At 41.5% G+C, this 14,832-nt stretch overlaps 1 protein-coding gene across 4 annotated transcripts in view; it reads left to right on the forward strand.

Moving 5' to 3' along the window:
- Positions 1–14,832, forward strand: part of ltbp1 (latent transforming growth factor beta binding protein 1) — a 139,096-nt gene that overhangs the window by 70,962 nt on the left and 53,302 nt on the right. For all 4 annotated transcript variants that reach the window (XM_041948233.1, XM_041948234.1, XM_041948235.1 and 1 more), the window contains exons 6-8: positions 6,351–6,557; positions 7,971–8,272; positions 11,077–11,179. In XM_041948233.1, the coding sequence (XP_041804167.1) occupies positions 6,351–6,557; positions 7,971–8,272; positions 11,077–11,179 (612 nt within the window). The remainder of the gene's footprint in view (positions 1–6,350; positions 6,558–7,970; positions 8,273–11,076; positions 11,180–14,832) is intronic.

The raw sequence follows: 14,832 nt of genomic DNA on the forward strand, positions 1-14,832 counted from the left end.
AGTAATTATCTCTAGCTTGTGGTAACCACAACAACGACAAAAGTGGAGTGTTGGCCAGGAGACCTGATAGAGTTCAAAGCTAGTAGAGATATGCGGGAAGTGACTCGCCTTCAGCCCGGGCTAGGCAGACCACTCAGTCTGAAGCGGTCCCTGGTCGGCTCTTTTTATTGGCAAGCCAGTCAGGATGCACCTGAAGCACCGGGATTTAATGGAGCTTCAGAAAAGAAAAAATCATTCATGGAGGCTTGTGGCTTTTGTTCCAGAGTTTTGTTGCCAAGCCGTCTGTTACAACGGGAATAAGTTTTGTGTAAAAGTGTGAAGTTTAATAGATTATGATTTCGATGGCATTTGATGCCGTTACTGAACATCTTGCACGAACTTCTTGCCAGACTCTCTTGTTTATTTTGGGAACACAGAACAGTAAAACAGGTATTTACTGATCAATTGATTTAACCTACGATTGATATTGTGATCTTCAGAGAACGTTGCAGATTTACCGTGCACCTAGATCCGACTGCTGGTGGAGAAGTGGAGCTTCTGTCTCATGTGCCTGTCCAGGCTCGCTCCATACCTCCCTCATCCTTCCTTCCTCTGTGTGTCTCATCTGTGTGATAGGGTGTGGATCTGAGCCAAGGAACTGGAAAGCTTAAAGCTTATTCGCAGTCCAGACCGAGCTCAAAGAGCCGAGACAAAATAAATTGCACTTGTCTTGTTTATCATACTTATCTGAGGAGAGGGGCGGGGAGGCAGGAGTGTTGAGTGGCATTAGAATATGGAAGGATTGGCTGGATCTTTTTAAACTCAGCCCACAACCCATGATGACATTTGAGCCAGTTAACAGTGGTGTCAAGGCTCAGAGAGGGTTCATCAGGGTTTCAGCAGGAAACAGGAAAAATACAAACTTATAAACTGTAAAAACTGGAGCAAAAAAGTTTTGAAAAATATCTTGTATTGTGGAGTATTTATTACTCCTTGAAATAATTATTATATCGCAGCTTTCTTTCGTGGCTTTTGTAGCCAAATGTAGTCTGGTTATATTAGATCGATAGATAGATAGAGTGCTTTTCAGCAGCTAATCAGCAGAAAAATGCTCTGTGGGACACCAGCCCAGCTCTTCATCCATCATGTCTGTTTCTCTGTTTTTCATGACTCTTTCTGTCACATGGTAAACTTAAAACAAAACATGTAAACCACTTTTTAATCCACTGGTCTCTCCTGGTTGTAGTTACTAGCTCTCTGCCAAAAGCCATCCTGTGTTTTCCCGGCTTTCACTCCAGTCTTGCAACAAGCTTTAGGTTTTCCCGGTGCTTTTTTTAGCCGCGTGTAAAAATCAAGTTTCGCTAAACTATTTGTGTGGAGTTGCATCACTCTTCAGTGAGCCCATCTGATGAGTCATTCACAGGACTTTACCGGCGGTGGCCACACAGTGCAGCAGGTTAGATTTCTGTCCGGCTTGATCCTGACTCTCTGTGATGTCGTGCAAAGGTAAACAACGATAATCTCACAGGAATAAGGCGGCTGCAGGTTTCAGAGCCCGGCGCCACTGACTGCAGAACGTCAGGACATGAAGGGAGATGCCTGGTTCTTCTGTGGTCTAAGAGCTGATTGGTTTAGATGTTGGGCCAGCAGCGTGACATTTTGTAGAAACTTGGACATTTTTGTTTGAACATTTTCAACTGTTTGTTGTTGGTGACCTTTATCAGAGGCTGAATACACACCGTACATTACAGATAGCTATCACAGAACGCAATCTGTGATAGGATTCATCTACAAAATGAATTACTTCTTGCTTATTTAATTCTTTGAATATCATGAAGAGACACAAAGGTTTTGCTGTGGGATGTGAGGATTCTTAAAATGTCATCTGATGTGAAGCCCTGACAGTTTAAATATCTGACATATCATTAATGAAAAGAGTAATTTTTGTCCTCTCCCCATGCATTTCGACTTGTGATTCATGTTTTGATTTACAGGCCCTGCAATCAAGTCTGTGCAGCCAATTATGGCATGTCTCACATGAGAAATTTTCATCTAAATAATTGAATAATATGGATGTTTACTATAAATGCTGTCATGATCATCACAGATGGCACACAGAAGAGCATCATTAAGCAACAATTATTGGAGACATTAGACATTTTATTAAAGCAAGATCTGATCTAATGGCATGTGAGTGTTTCTGTGACTTTCTGTACAGACTGTGAAGGAGCTTAGTGTCACATACAGTCCAGGCAGCCCCAAGTGCTCTGAGCTTTTTCCTAACAGTGAGTGCATTTTTAGGACCGCCAGTGATGTGGCAACTGCTACAACTAACTGCTGTTACTGCTGATGCTGCAGCTGCTCCATACAACAAATTGTAGATCTTCCACTTGAAGCAAGTGCATACATTACCCCAGAATCTGACCCTGTTCTCCCTCCTGTCTTTTCCTGAAAAGAACATTATATTTGACAATCAGGTATGTTGGAAAAGTTTTGCTTCACACATGTTTGTGAAGGGTTTGTTTCCCTGACCATATAAAGTATAGTTCAGCAGATGCTGGAGAAATTCTAGTTCATGGCGACAGTGGAGTGAAAACTACGTGGCCAATCAGTGATAGTTTGGTGATAGCAGAAAATATTCAGAGAATGGCTTGACACCACTTATGGGGATTATTTTTTAGATCTGAAAGATTTCAGCCTGTTGTATCTGTATCCTATTTGGCCTGCTGCAGTCCCTTGAGAGTGGATTTAAGTGGTGTTTTTCCAGCTCCTCTGGCACATTCTCTCCTAGGTGAGTGCAGCAACTTGCCAAGTGCTGAGAGCTTTCTGGCCCTCTGCTCATGTTTCCTTTATTAAAGATGCCTGTAGCTGCCAGCTCATTTTTGTCAGTTGTAGTAGTTAGCACTAGCAGTCCAGACAGTATTGAACCATTTACAGGTAGATTAAGCAAATTTTGGTATGGGAGGTGAGTGGAGTGTTGGGGGGAAGGCAGGAGGAATGAAGGACTAAGATGGGTGAAGCACTTTATTCACAGGAAAGCAGTTAAGCATTCTCCTTGCCGTGCCTTATATTTCACTACAGTGACTAACACTCGGGACTTAGGTGCTGGTGGTCAAGGAGCTGAAGAATGGAGCACTGGACAGGATCAGGGCAGGGAACATCAGGCAGGCAGCCTGGAAACTGGGCAGGTGCAGATCAGGGAACCTCAGGCTAAGACCTGGGCCTGGATAAAGGCGGCGTAGGAGACCTCAGGCAGACAGTCTGTGGGCAGGATCATGACCTCAAGCAAAGTCCAGAGAAACAAAGCAAAAGTCCAAAATCTCAGAAACACTGGGGACACACTCGCAATGGCATTAACACAAATACTGCAACGACTGAGGGAAACACACAGACTGGGAGGGAAGATTAATGAGGCACAGGTGAAACAAATAAGGGACAGGTGACACAAATCAAACAATCACAAGGGCAAGAAAACCGGAAATAACAAAACTAACACTCAGAAAGAAACCAGCTGATTTTTACTGTAGTTCCAAGAGTTTCTCAGTTCCCCAGGTAACTATTTCGATTTTTTTTTTGCAAATGGAAGTTCAAAGAGAACTATATTGGGAATAAATGTATCCTCTGGACTTAGGAAGCGTTGACTGGTTGGCTTTTTTCACCCCAAGTTTAGCCTAAAGGCTGCTCAAACCATCTGATATGTGGAGCTTTCTGCAGAAACTACTCAGGGCAGAAAAGAGCTACTGCAACTCCTAGTGCGTTATTAATCAAGCAGTTGTAGCGCCCCTTGCCAACCAAACTGTGAGGATTATGATCAAGAGCACTAACATTCACCTTCTTGAATGTTGTTGAGGTTCTTGAATGGATACCTGGAATTACTTTATTAACTCACGAGGGGAATAGACGTGAAACTTAACAGTGACAACCTTTATTGCCTCAACAACAATCATATTAAACTGCAAGTAAATAGGAAAAATAAAATAAAGTATAAAAGCATACAAAATAGAGCTCTTTCAACTGCCAAAAACACAAAACACAAAATAAATAAAATTCAAATAAAAGTGTCCTTTCCTTGTGAAATTGTCCTTTTTAACGTGTTAGTTCTTATCTGGTTCCTGAAGTGAAATGAGTAGATGGTCCTCATGTCCTCTGAGTCCCACAGCTGGCCACACCATGGTTTCCGGCCCGTCCACAATCTATGGTCTCTTGGGTTGGCTCGCCACTGAACCCAACAGGATTCAGATTCTGAATGATCCAATCCTAGTCCCAAAATAAAACCAATCTACACACACACTATATCACCATCTATTTAGCATATGCATTTCAATAACCAATGATAAACATGGCTGCATCAAACAACACAGATAGTGTTAACAAAATGAATTAAATACAAACAAAATGGGTGTGATGCACTTTTATTGCTGCGTTATGCTATCATTACTGTGCCGCTAATTTAACTCAGCTGAGACAGCCACAGTACGAGCATTTACGTTAAACAGCCACTGACGACGTTAGCCGTTAGCATCGCGGCTAGCGCGACTCACAATCTTTTTCAAGATATCCTAAACATTACAGTGATGCAGTCTGCACCACGGTAGTGTAAAACATTGGGCATCAGTACCGTAACACCGACTGTTTTTTAGGAAACGTTTCTGAACAAGGACTAATCTAGTTTCAACAAGCTAACATGGAGATTTAGCCTAATACAACATGCAACGCATTGCTTACCGAAGCTCACAACGAGAGTACCAACGAGACAGATGCGGCTCCTCAAGTTCACGTTCACACACACAAATGTGTAAGCTCCTTAGGAGCAGCCTTTCAGGACGACGTCGGCACCAGAAAAAGAGGAGACATTGAAAACGTGCTCTGACAAAGAGTCACCAGATAGCTGCGCCACCTGCTGTTCTGGTGTGAGATTGCACCTCTAACTTAGATACAAGTTTAGTAACCCTGAATTCATGGGGGTTACACAGTGTACATAGAATTCCAGTTGTTTTGGTTGACTTCCATTATTATGAATGGAAAACATTGGTATAGATGTTTATAAATGAGGGAAATAGTATACATGTAATTTCAGTCTTTTTCTTTTAATTTAGAAAAAATATATAAACAAAACATGAGAGTGGATAAGTATTGTTTCCTGATGTTAGTACATTTGGCATGGATATGGGCCATTAAATGCCAAATACGCTATAGAATACAAACAATATTTACTGTACAATTGCTGTCTTACATTTCTTCATTCCAACAATGGAAAGTCCAACTGAAATTGCAAAGGAAACCAAAAAGCAGAAATTTGTATTTTTGGTTTCATGATTCACCCCCTAGTTTTACATTAACTTGACAGAATGTTTTTCCTGTATCTGTGTACGTAGATGGAAATCTTATTTTAGTGCAGCTAAATAACTGCATGAAGAAGTAACCTCAGCATTCTATCATAGGCAGAGCAGACGGTCACACTGAGCCAGACAGCAGCCTGCTACATAACACAAAAGCCTCAGACTCTGAACAACAACCCACATTAACTCTCCTGCTAAAGTTTCCTTCTTATCTAACTTCCAAACATGAACACACATCTTGTCCTGCACCTTAGCTGGTCGAACCACCGACCAAACAAACATCCACCCGGGAAAAGTGTGTACATAGCTAATCAGCTGCTCAGCTGCAGAACATTAAACAGCATGGAAATATACCTGCAGATGTGTGTTAGATGCTGGTTGGTTCTTCCTCTTCAGCACCTCTAACAACATGCTGTCTGTCCATGACATGTACGCTACAGCACAGGTTTGTTCACCGTGTCTCTCATTTCCTGCAGTGCAGCACCGGCTCTCTCGCAGCCTGCCAAACACTTTTCTTTATTTATAATTCTAAAACATCTATTATGTTGTACAGTGCATGGACCCAGCATCAGTAGAGTCATCCACTGGCTGAAGACACGTTTTAAAAGCTCAGGGGGGAGTTTCACCCTTGATAAGTTGTTTCAGTTGTCTGAAGTCAGAAAATCTTATTCTTGTCATAGGCACGATTAGATCAGGAGAGACGACCAAGTGGCTCCCACCACAGCAGACTGTTAAAGTGCTAAATGATCTGCCCGTCACTGCCAGACATTTGTAAGCGTTTGCGGTGTCCTCCTCTTCCTGTCTGCATTTAAAATGCAGTAAAAAAAACATGTTGGATGAAGATGAAGCCCAATCCGACTATGATTGTCTTAAGCCTAATTATGTAACAGATGACAGATGTGTTGAAAAGACACACAAATGTGAATCCAAATCCACTCACAGGTATGTTGATAATGCCAAGTTAGTATTTGTGTGTGGGATCATTTTTGCATAAACATCATCTATTTCTTGTCCTTTTGTTTCTCTTCTCAGTGGTCTGTCACCTGCCATGTATAAATGGTGGCAAGTGCAGTGCCAGGGACAAGTGTCAGTGCCCTCCCAGCTTTACTGGAAAGTTCTGCCAGATGCCTGTTCAGAATGGACACCAGCAGCACCAGCAGACCTCAGGCAGCTACAGCCAAACTCAGGTCCACTCCACACACACACTGCCGCTGACCTACAGCAACGGCCAGAGTCCTGGTGAGTAAAAACTGTGGTGCCTGTGGTACAACCGAAGGCTAATTAAGTTAGCCTTCGGTTGTACCAGGGAGCTGTGGTTTCACTTTTCATTTTGACTTCAGTATTGTTTTTGCTTGTAGATGTTTCAGTCTTTTTTATTCAGTAGTTCACTCTGTATGATAGCTTGTGTCATTTTTGCATTAGGACATATTTTATTGGTCTGGGAATGCTCTTATGGACAAAATAGAGGAGCCTATAGCTCCCAATACATTATGTAGTTTGTTTTTAGTTCACATGTTGCCTTAGAAGTTGCCTGCATTGTAAGTGCTTGTTTTATGTGACATTTAGTGGGGATAAAAGCTTAAAAAAAGGTTCTTTTTAATGTAACGGACATTGAATGAAATTCTTTCTGGACTGGAGTTAGAAGGATGTATGTCAGTAAGCTGTAATAATGTAAATGTCTCCCACCAGCTTTATATCCAAAACGATGACATGTACTCTAAAGGAAGGATTAGATGTGATTTTTTAAAATCACATCTAATCCTTCCTTTAGATGGAAAACGCAGGTGGAAAAATTAGACTTTCCTATTCCTTATCAGGGAACATCCTCTAAAGAAGTTCTGGAGGTGGCCAGTAGTAATGTAAACTGGAGGCTATTTGTAGTAAATGGACTAAAACATGTTTAAACGCTGGTGTGGTTTTCTAAGCAAGTAGCATATAACCCCTGTGTCCTACAATATAACTTGGTACTGGCTAGTAACAAAAGAGATTGGAGGAAAAGGATACATCCACAATAAATCTCCAGTGGATAATTTAAAAACCTACAAAACACATGGCCCTTCTCATTAAAAAGGGATGAGAGCATTATATTCAGTCAGTGGTAGTTATTGTGTTAGTCTCCCCACCCTGTATTAGTGTCGCAATGTTTTGAAGATTTTCTCTTTTGCTTGCTCTGGTGCAGTGTAAAGACAAGCATTTGAAATGTTATAAGAACAAGAAATTAAGAATGATACTTCTTCAATAGCTATACAGTCCTTGTCCAATGGTCATTGTGTCAGTTGCTGATACCAGGTTTGAGCGGGTGGTGAATGGACTACCACAGCTCAGCTGATCGTCCATCAGATGCAGCTGAGTAGCGTTACGATTGCATATATAAACCTATATTGCCTATTTCTGACCACCAGTGTGTGATTTTTGATGGCAACCTAATCCTGACTAACACGAAAGGGGAATTTCACTAAGATTCAGCTTGAAGCTTGTCAGAAAATTCATGCCAGAAAAAGTCTGAGAAGTGGTGCAGTGTTGTAGTGGATTAATTGTGCCATATCCTCTTAATAAATTTCATATTGTTACGAGTAGTCCCCACAGTTGACTTTTTATGCTGATTATGCACTGTGATAACCGTATTGCTCATGTTGTCCCATGTGCCTCCAGTGTTCAGCCCCAGCTTTGTCAATATCCACATCAAACACCCTCCAGAGGCCTCTGTCCAGGTCCACCAGGTGTCTCAGCTAGACAGCTACCACAACAACGGGCCCCAGCTGAAAGGCCCTCAGTCGGGTACCTCTTCATCCACCAGCTACAGCTACCACCACACAGAGAGCAGCCAGAAGATCCAGCACCATGGCTACAACATAGTTTATCCCAACCAGCATGGCTACCAGACCCCCCAGTACCAGCCCGTCACCTCCAAGAACACGCTGGGTCGCTGCTTTCAGGAGACTGCAGGGAGTCAGGTATACTGTCAGAAGTGTTAGCTCAATACAGCTGAAGATGGAGCATCTGATGGAGCAAGTTTGTGTAATTTGTAACAATGAAATGAAATACAAACTTAAATTGTTTTTTGTTCAACAAAATTAAAGCTGGTTTGAGGTGGGTTTCATACTACCAGCACTTACCACCAATATTTTAAACAATAACACGGTTATCTCTGGCTACGTGAGACTACACAAAACGCAACGTGAAAAACAGTTTCCAACATCCGAGCTCCTATTCTGGTTATTTAGTTGGCCTCTAATGAGGCTTAACATTCACAGTTTCTCTTGACTGTCTGTCAATATTGAATACTCCAACACTGCTCCAGCGTGTGGGTCTACAATCAAGCCAAATTCAACAGGCTAAACAACAAATAAACAGAAAAACCACATAAAAATGGCAATACTTCCAAGTTCTACGTTTGAAGCCTCAGAGTTTTCCAGTTGTTTGTGTGGGCATATTTCCATTAAATTAATCCACTGGATCTTCAGTCCAGTGGATTATGGGAGAAGATGGCTTTGAGTGATTGTATTTATCTGAACACACCTGCTGAAATTGTACAATTACAGTTGGTAATTATAAGTATATTGTAACCAAAATTTATGTTGTAGCTGTATTGTAGATGATATATATATGGTTATTGTAAATATACTGTGTATGTGTGTATATATAAAGACACACACTCTTGACTGAACTCTTGACATTCTCGTGCCACGACAAGGTTGACATTTTCATGTTTTTCTGGAAATGTCTCAATGACTGAGACATTGGTTGATTGATTGGATGATTGGATTGATTGCTGTGAAGTTTGCGACAAACATTCATGTTAGCATCAGAATAACTTTGATCTCCTTTGTTCTGGTACTATCATCAGGTCAAAATTTCAGTGTGTCCAATACTTTGGTTTGTGACCAAATACCTGCCGAACTAATGACATTCCCATAAATCTCAGATGTACTTAGCAAATGTTGGCAGGCTAACATGCTAACCTAAGGTGGTGAACATGGTAGACATTATGCCTTAGCATTGTCATTGTGAGTATGTTAGCATTTTGATGTTAGCATTTAGCTAGCACAAACTCATGGAGGAAAGAGTCATTTTTTTTTTAGTTTTTCAGCATTTGTTTTCATCGCTGATGCTTGGTGCTCCAGTGCAGTCAAAGTTGATGGACAGTGTAGAATTTTGCCTGTTATATTATCTGCCCAGAGAATTCACCACTGTTTACATTCCTCCAGAGGCAAATTGCAAAAAATGCACGACAGGAACTGTATGACATCAGCAGTCACATGACAAAACAACCAGATGGTATTTTCATTGTAGCTGGTGAGTTTAATCAAACAGACTTCAGAACTGTTTTTCCCAAATTCACCAGCATGTCCAAACCCCCACCCAAGCAAACAATACCCTGGACCATGTTTACACAAACATTCCTTGCAGATACAAAGTCCCCCCCTGCCCCCACTTTGGACAATCACACCACATTTCTTCTTTTGCCAACTTACTGCCGGCTGATTGAAAGGGTCAAACCATCAGAAAGTGTGGACAGTACATCAGCTCTACAGCTAGTTGATGTCATGATGACATTTTTAACATATCACTGTCACAGCAGAGTGTTCCTTCCTGCTTCAAGACAGCCACCATCTTCCCTGTGCTTAAAAAGTCTGCAGTGTCTAATCTACCACCCTGTGGCACTCACCCCCATTCTGAAGTGCTTTGAGAAACACATCAAAGGCAGCATCCCAGCCAGCCTGGACCCTCACCAGTTTGCCTTCAGAACCAACAGATACACAGAGAATGCCATCTCCACCGCCCTCCACCCAGTCTGCACACCTTCAAAATAACAGCACATAGAGCAGAATATTGTTTGTTGATTTCAGCTCATCATGTTACACAGTCTCCCCCATGAAACTTGGATTCGAGAACCAAACTCCAATTCAGACTGGTGGTCACACCTCCCCCACGCTAGTGCTCACCAGAGCCCTCCAGGCGAGTGTGTTCTCCTGGACTCCTGGACTACAATCTACATTTCACTCTGCACTCCTGTGTTTTAAAATGACAAATAAATAAGCCTAGATCCTTGACCCTGAGGTGTGAAAGTGGAACGAGGAACTAGCCACCCCCACAGTCAGCATCAATGCATTTACATTCTCCCTGCAAAGCAGTATGTTTTCTGCTCACCAGTATGGAAACTGTGACATCATGTCACATGAAAACACTGGTATGATTTTCATCTCCGTGCACGCTGTACAGAGGAAAAATCCAAGACCTGTTAAGCCTAGATTAATACAACATTTCAGAGCACAAAGGCTATAGTAGGCTAGTAAAATTGACAACTTTGTGGAGCTACAGCCAAAACAAAGCAACTGCCCTTGATAAATAGCACAGCCTCCCTCTGTGATTTTATTTATATCAAGTTCTGGAGATGGGGGATGTAGAATGAAGAACAGATTACTGTCACACTGTAAAAATTCACAATGCTGAATTGTAGTAAAGGTCATAAATCATCAGTCACTCCATCACCAGGTCACATTGTACAGAGCCATTGCTGTCATAAAGATAAGGGATTGTTAGCAAGGGGGGACAAGAGAAGAGAGGAAATATGTGTTCTTATCTGCATGTTTCGCCGTCTGATTGGAGGTGGATGAGGTGTTTGTCTTTGACACCAGGGGATCAGACATACAGAGGAAGCAGACAGAATACAAAAATCTAATTTATATTAAACAAATTAATAATTCTTCGTCTTCTCTTTGTTTGTCTCCCACTCTGTACGTCTGTTATGTTTCAGTGTGGGAAAGCTCTGCCAGGCCTCACTAAGCAGGAGCAGTGCTGTGGGACCATTGGGACGTCCTGGGGTTTCCACAAATGCCAGAAATGTCCAAAGAAACCATGTAAGTACAGATGTTTCTCTCAGATGTTATGCCAGCATTTTGCCTTTGTGGACACCTGACTGTTACATGTGAAGCCTCTGCTTTGTGTGTGTGTTGTTTTGTCAGGTAAGCGGTTTCTAGGTGTCGGCTATTTTCATCATCAACCTAAATATACGCAACATGCCACATCCCATTTTTACCGAAACCTTTAATTTCAAACAGTTGTGAGGCTGTGTAAAACATAAATAAAACAGAACGTGATATATTTATATTTTTTTACATATACTCATTTGAAAACAGCGCAAAGACGATATATTTAATGTTTGACCTCATCAGCTTCCCTGACCGTTGTAAATATCTGCTTATTCTGAATTTGATGCAGCAACATGTTTTAAACAAGTTGGGACAGGAGCAACAAAAAGTTGTTGAACGCTCCAAACACACCTGTTTGGAACGTTCCACAGGTAAACAGGGTGATTGGTCTTGGCTTGGCCTCTGGTATTGCTACTTGCAGATTTGTCAATATCATTGACCTGTAGAGCCCTTGCAGTTCTAGATGCAACAGTTAATCCTGAAGCTAGCTAAAGATAACTTAATATTTTATCAAGTTGTTAACATCAACAATTAAATTAGCCGACATCTGTATAACCAGAACTCTTGAGAGAGAATTTTAACCCTGACCCTGGTGAGCGTATGTCTGAAACTGTGGGTCTAACCCTCTCTGGACTTGGCTCTGGGTACAACGTAGCCACGTTCCATTTAAACTTAGGCAAGCAGGACAATTTTTGTCTTTTTATATTTTGCTTCATACTCGACACTGCATTTACTTCCTATACCTATATCTATATGTCCTATACTTACCAAGTGTGAAGACAATCAGATGAAGAAAACTGAAAGACGGATATAGATTCTTTCTTTTATAATTGTCTCTGGATCTGTGGCCCAGTGTGAGTTCAAGCAGCCTTCATTCACATGAAAATCTTGTTAATTAATTCTAATTTAGACAGTAAATGCTAATGTCATACTTTTAATGGGGAACTCCACAAATCTCTGTTGCTGTGTTGAATCTTTGTCAGTGTGATGGCATTACTCTGAAGCCATCAGGGTTACCTCAGCTTGAGTTTTGATTCTACAAATAGAACGGCTGTGTTGGAAACACAGAGGATGGAGGAATGGATATTTGTAAGTTGCGGCTGCTTAAAAGGAACAATGGGACATAGACATGGGAAATGTCGGATCCAGGGATTTGATTTGAGTCACAGGGATTAAAAGTCAGGATAACTTGGTCTCTGCTGCTCATTTTTATAATACTTCTCTTCTTTACTTTTGATTTATCTTTAAAGAACTGAACATTAACAGTCAGTTGGGTTGCATTAACTACTCCTGTGCTTTTACCCAACTTCACTGCAGCTCCGACCCCTTCCAAAAATTGAAACATGGGGAATTGGAAAGTGGAGCGCGTCACTGCAGCAGGCCACTGTACTTTGAGAACAGTGCTGTATCAACTTTCCAAGCAGCCTCATTACCTATTATTTCCCACAAAACATCTTTAGCAGCCGTCAGAATTAGATCTTCACTGGCAGTGTGCGGTTTCCTCGGACAGGCACATGAGGTCAAGAAGCACCGCCTCAGGGCTCGGCTAGGAATGTTCAGAGCTGCTTTAACTAACTGGGCACACCTATTTTGGAAGAGTTCAACACTTGTCTTTTATTTTGTTTATGTATTTTTCCTGCTAGTGTCTTAATAGTCCTGATGGCCTAATTCACAGAGAGACTCTCTAAACACACTGCTAAGACTACTAAAAGGAATTAATGCTTTAAGATACAACTTTAAAGACAATTATTGAACAAATACATTTAGGATGAGCTGTACGTAGAGTTAGTCAGAGCTAAATGTCCACCTGCCTGGAAACCTGCACCCTAAAATATGCTTTCACGCGGCTTAGAGAGTGTCTCTCATAGTCCGCTTCATTGTGCACCGGGCATAATAAAGACGCTGAACCAGAGCAATAGGGGAAACTCTATATGACCCTTATTCTAGGCTCTGTATTAAAAGACAGGTGACTTTCACCCTGGAAGGTATTTCCAGAGAGGAAAAGCACTAAATGCCTTGGATGCATGCAGTGCCGGCTCATGCTCCTCCTCGTTTTTTTTTAGAGAGAGAGGTTGTTACTCAGCTAAGCTTTGCATGAATGTGAGGCAAATGTGGTTGTGCTTTATATGTATAAGTTGGCTATTCAACCATCCTCCCTTTATAGAACTGTGGACCCTCTGTTTGAAGCCAACGCTGCTGGATGTAGAGCATGAAAAGACTCAACATCCAAGTCTAGTGTCAGAGCTTCAGTACTTCCCCCAGTTCAGCTAAAGAGAGAGGTGGTCGGTAGTTTCATGCGAGCCGCTTAAGAATAATTTCATAACTATAGCTAAATACATAAACATGCTGTATATAACCCAAAGAACACATATTGCTTACATCAGCCGTAGTTTTAGATCAGTGGTAGTTGGAGCATTTTATGGCACGGAACTGTAGGAGACTGTTGAATCATCAGTGCAAAACATGAACAAAGCAATGTCAGAACAAAGCTGGTTCAATGGTTAAAAGTTAGAGGTCTGTGAAAACTGAGGATTAAAGTAGGTAGGAGTCCTAAGGTCCATCTGAGTAAGAAGCATCCAATCACTGAGCTTATAATACGTTCAGCAAGTTCGCTTTCAGATTCTGGGCCAATTTTGGACGATTTCTTCAAGTATGGTGCAGGGTTTGTTGATTTTTGAATTTGCTGCAGCTGTGATTGGTAATTTTCACTGGCTTTTTCTCCATACCTACAGCAGCTGAGCCTTATTGCGATTACAGCATTTAAAGTGATCTGCCATGTCATACTGAGCGACAGAACATGATTTCTTTGAAACAGAGCAGAAGTAATTAAAAGTGGTGGCCATAACATAGACCTAATATCATTCAGTCATTCAGGAGACTACTACACTGGGTGTTCCAGTGTTTCATTAGTGCTCTTTTATGGGTTGGGAAACTCTCAAGAGACAGATTGAACAAAGGATGGTTCAGTTTGATGCAGCAGAGGTGGAGATACGACTCGGGTCAAGCTCCAACCACACTGGATCCATAGTGCCACTCAGTCAGGTATCTTCTCTGACACACTCTCTGCCTTGGAAATGCTGGTGTCTCTTAAACTTTACACCTCTAGTTTTGTAATATAGGCGTCTCCACAGGATAAGTGTTTTTCCTTTTGACCAATAAACTGAACTTGTCAAATTGATGGAGTGTCCCATTAATTGCAGTTTACACTCATAACAGATAACTACATGCCAACTATGCTGGCATAAAGAGAAGGACTGAGAAGAGGCTTTGGTAGGTCAGTAAAGGTGTATTCTATACATCAAGGGTGTAGAACATCTGGCCAGCGAGACAATCATAGAAATACAAACAAAATCTCTAGACAGCAATTACTTTTTTTCCTAAGATCTGTAGTAAAAAGCTTTTACTATTTTGCTGAAGTTAAAGGCCAGCGTGCCAATAGTTTGTCGGGACGTGCTCACAGTGATGGAAAAAGGCCAAACTTAAGTTACATTACAGCTCTAAACAGATAAAACGGATGAGTTGCAAGGACAAATGTGCTTGAATAAAGTTAACATGCAACTTTCACAACACTGCATTCTGGC

The sequence above is a fragment of the Chelmon rostratus genome, chromosome 11, assembly GCF_017976325.1.
Source record: "Chelmon rostratus isolate fCheRos1 chromosome 11, fCheRos1.pri, whole genome shotgun sequence".
Taxonomy (NCBI): Eukaryota; Metazoa; Chordata; class Actinopteri; order Chaetodontiformes; family Chaetodontidae; genus Chelmon; species Chelmon rostratus.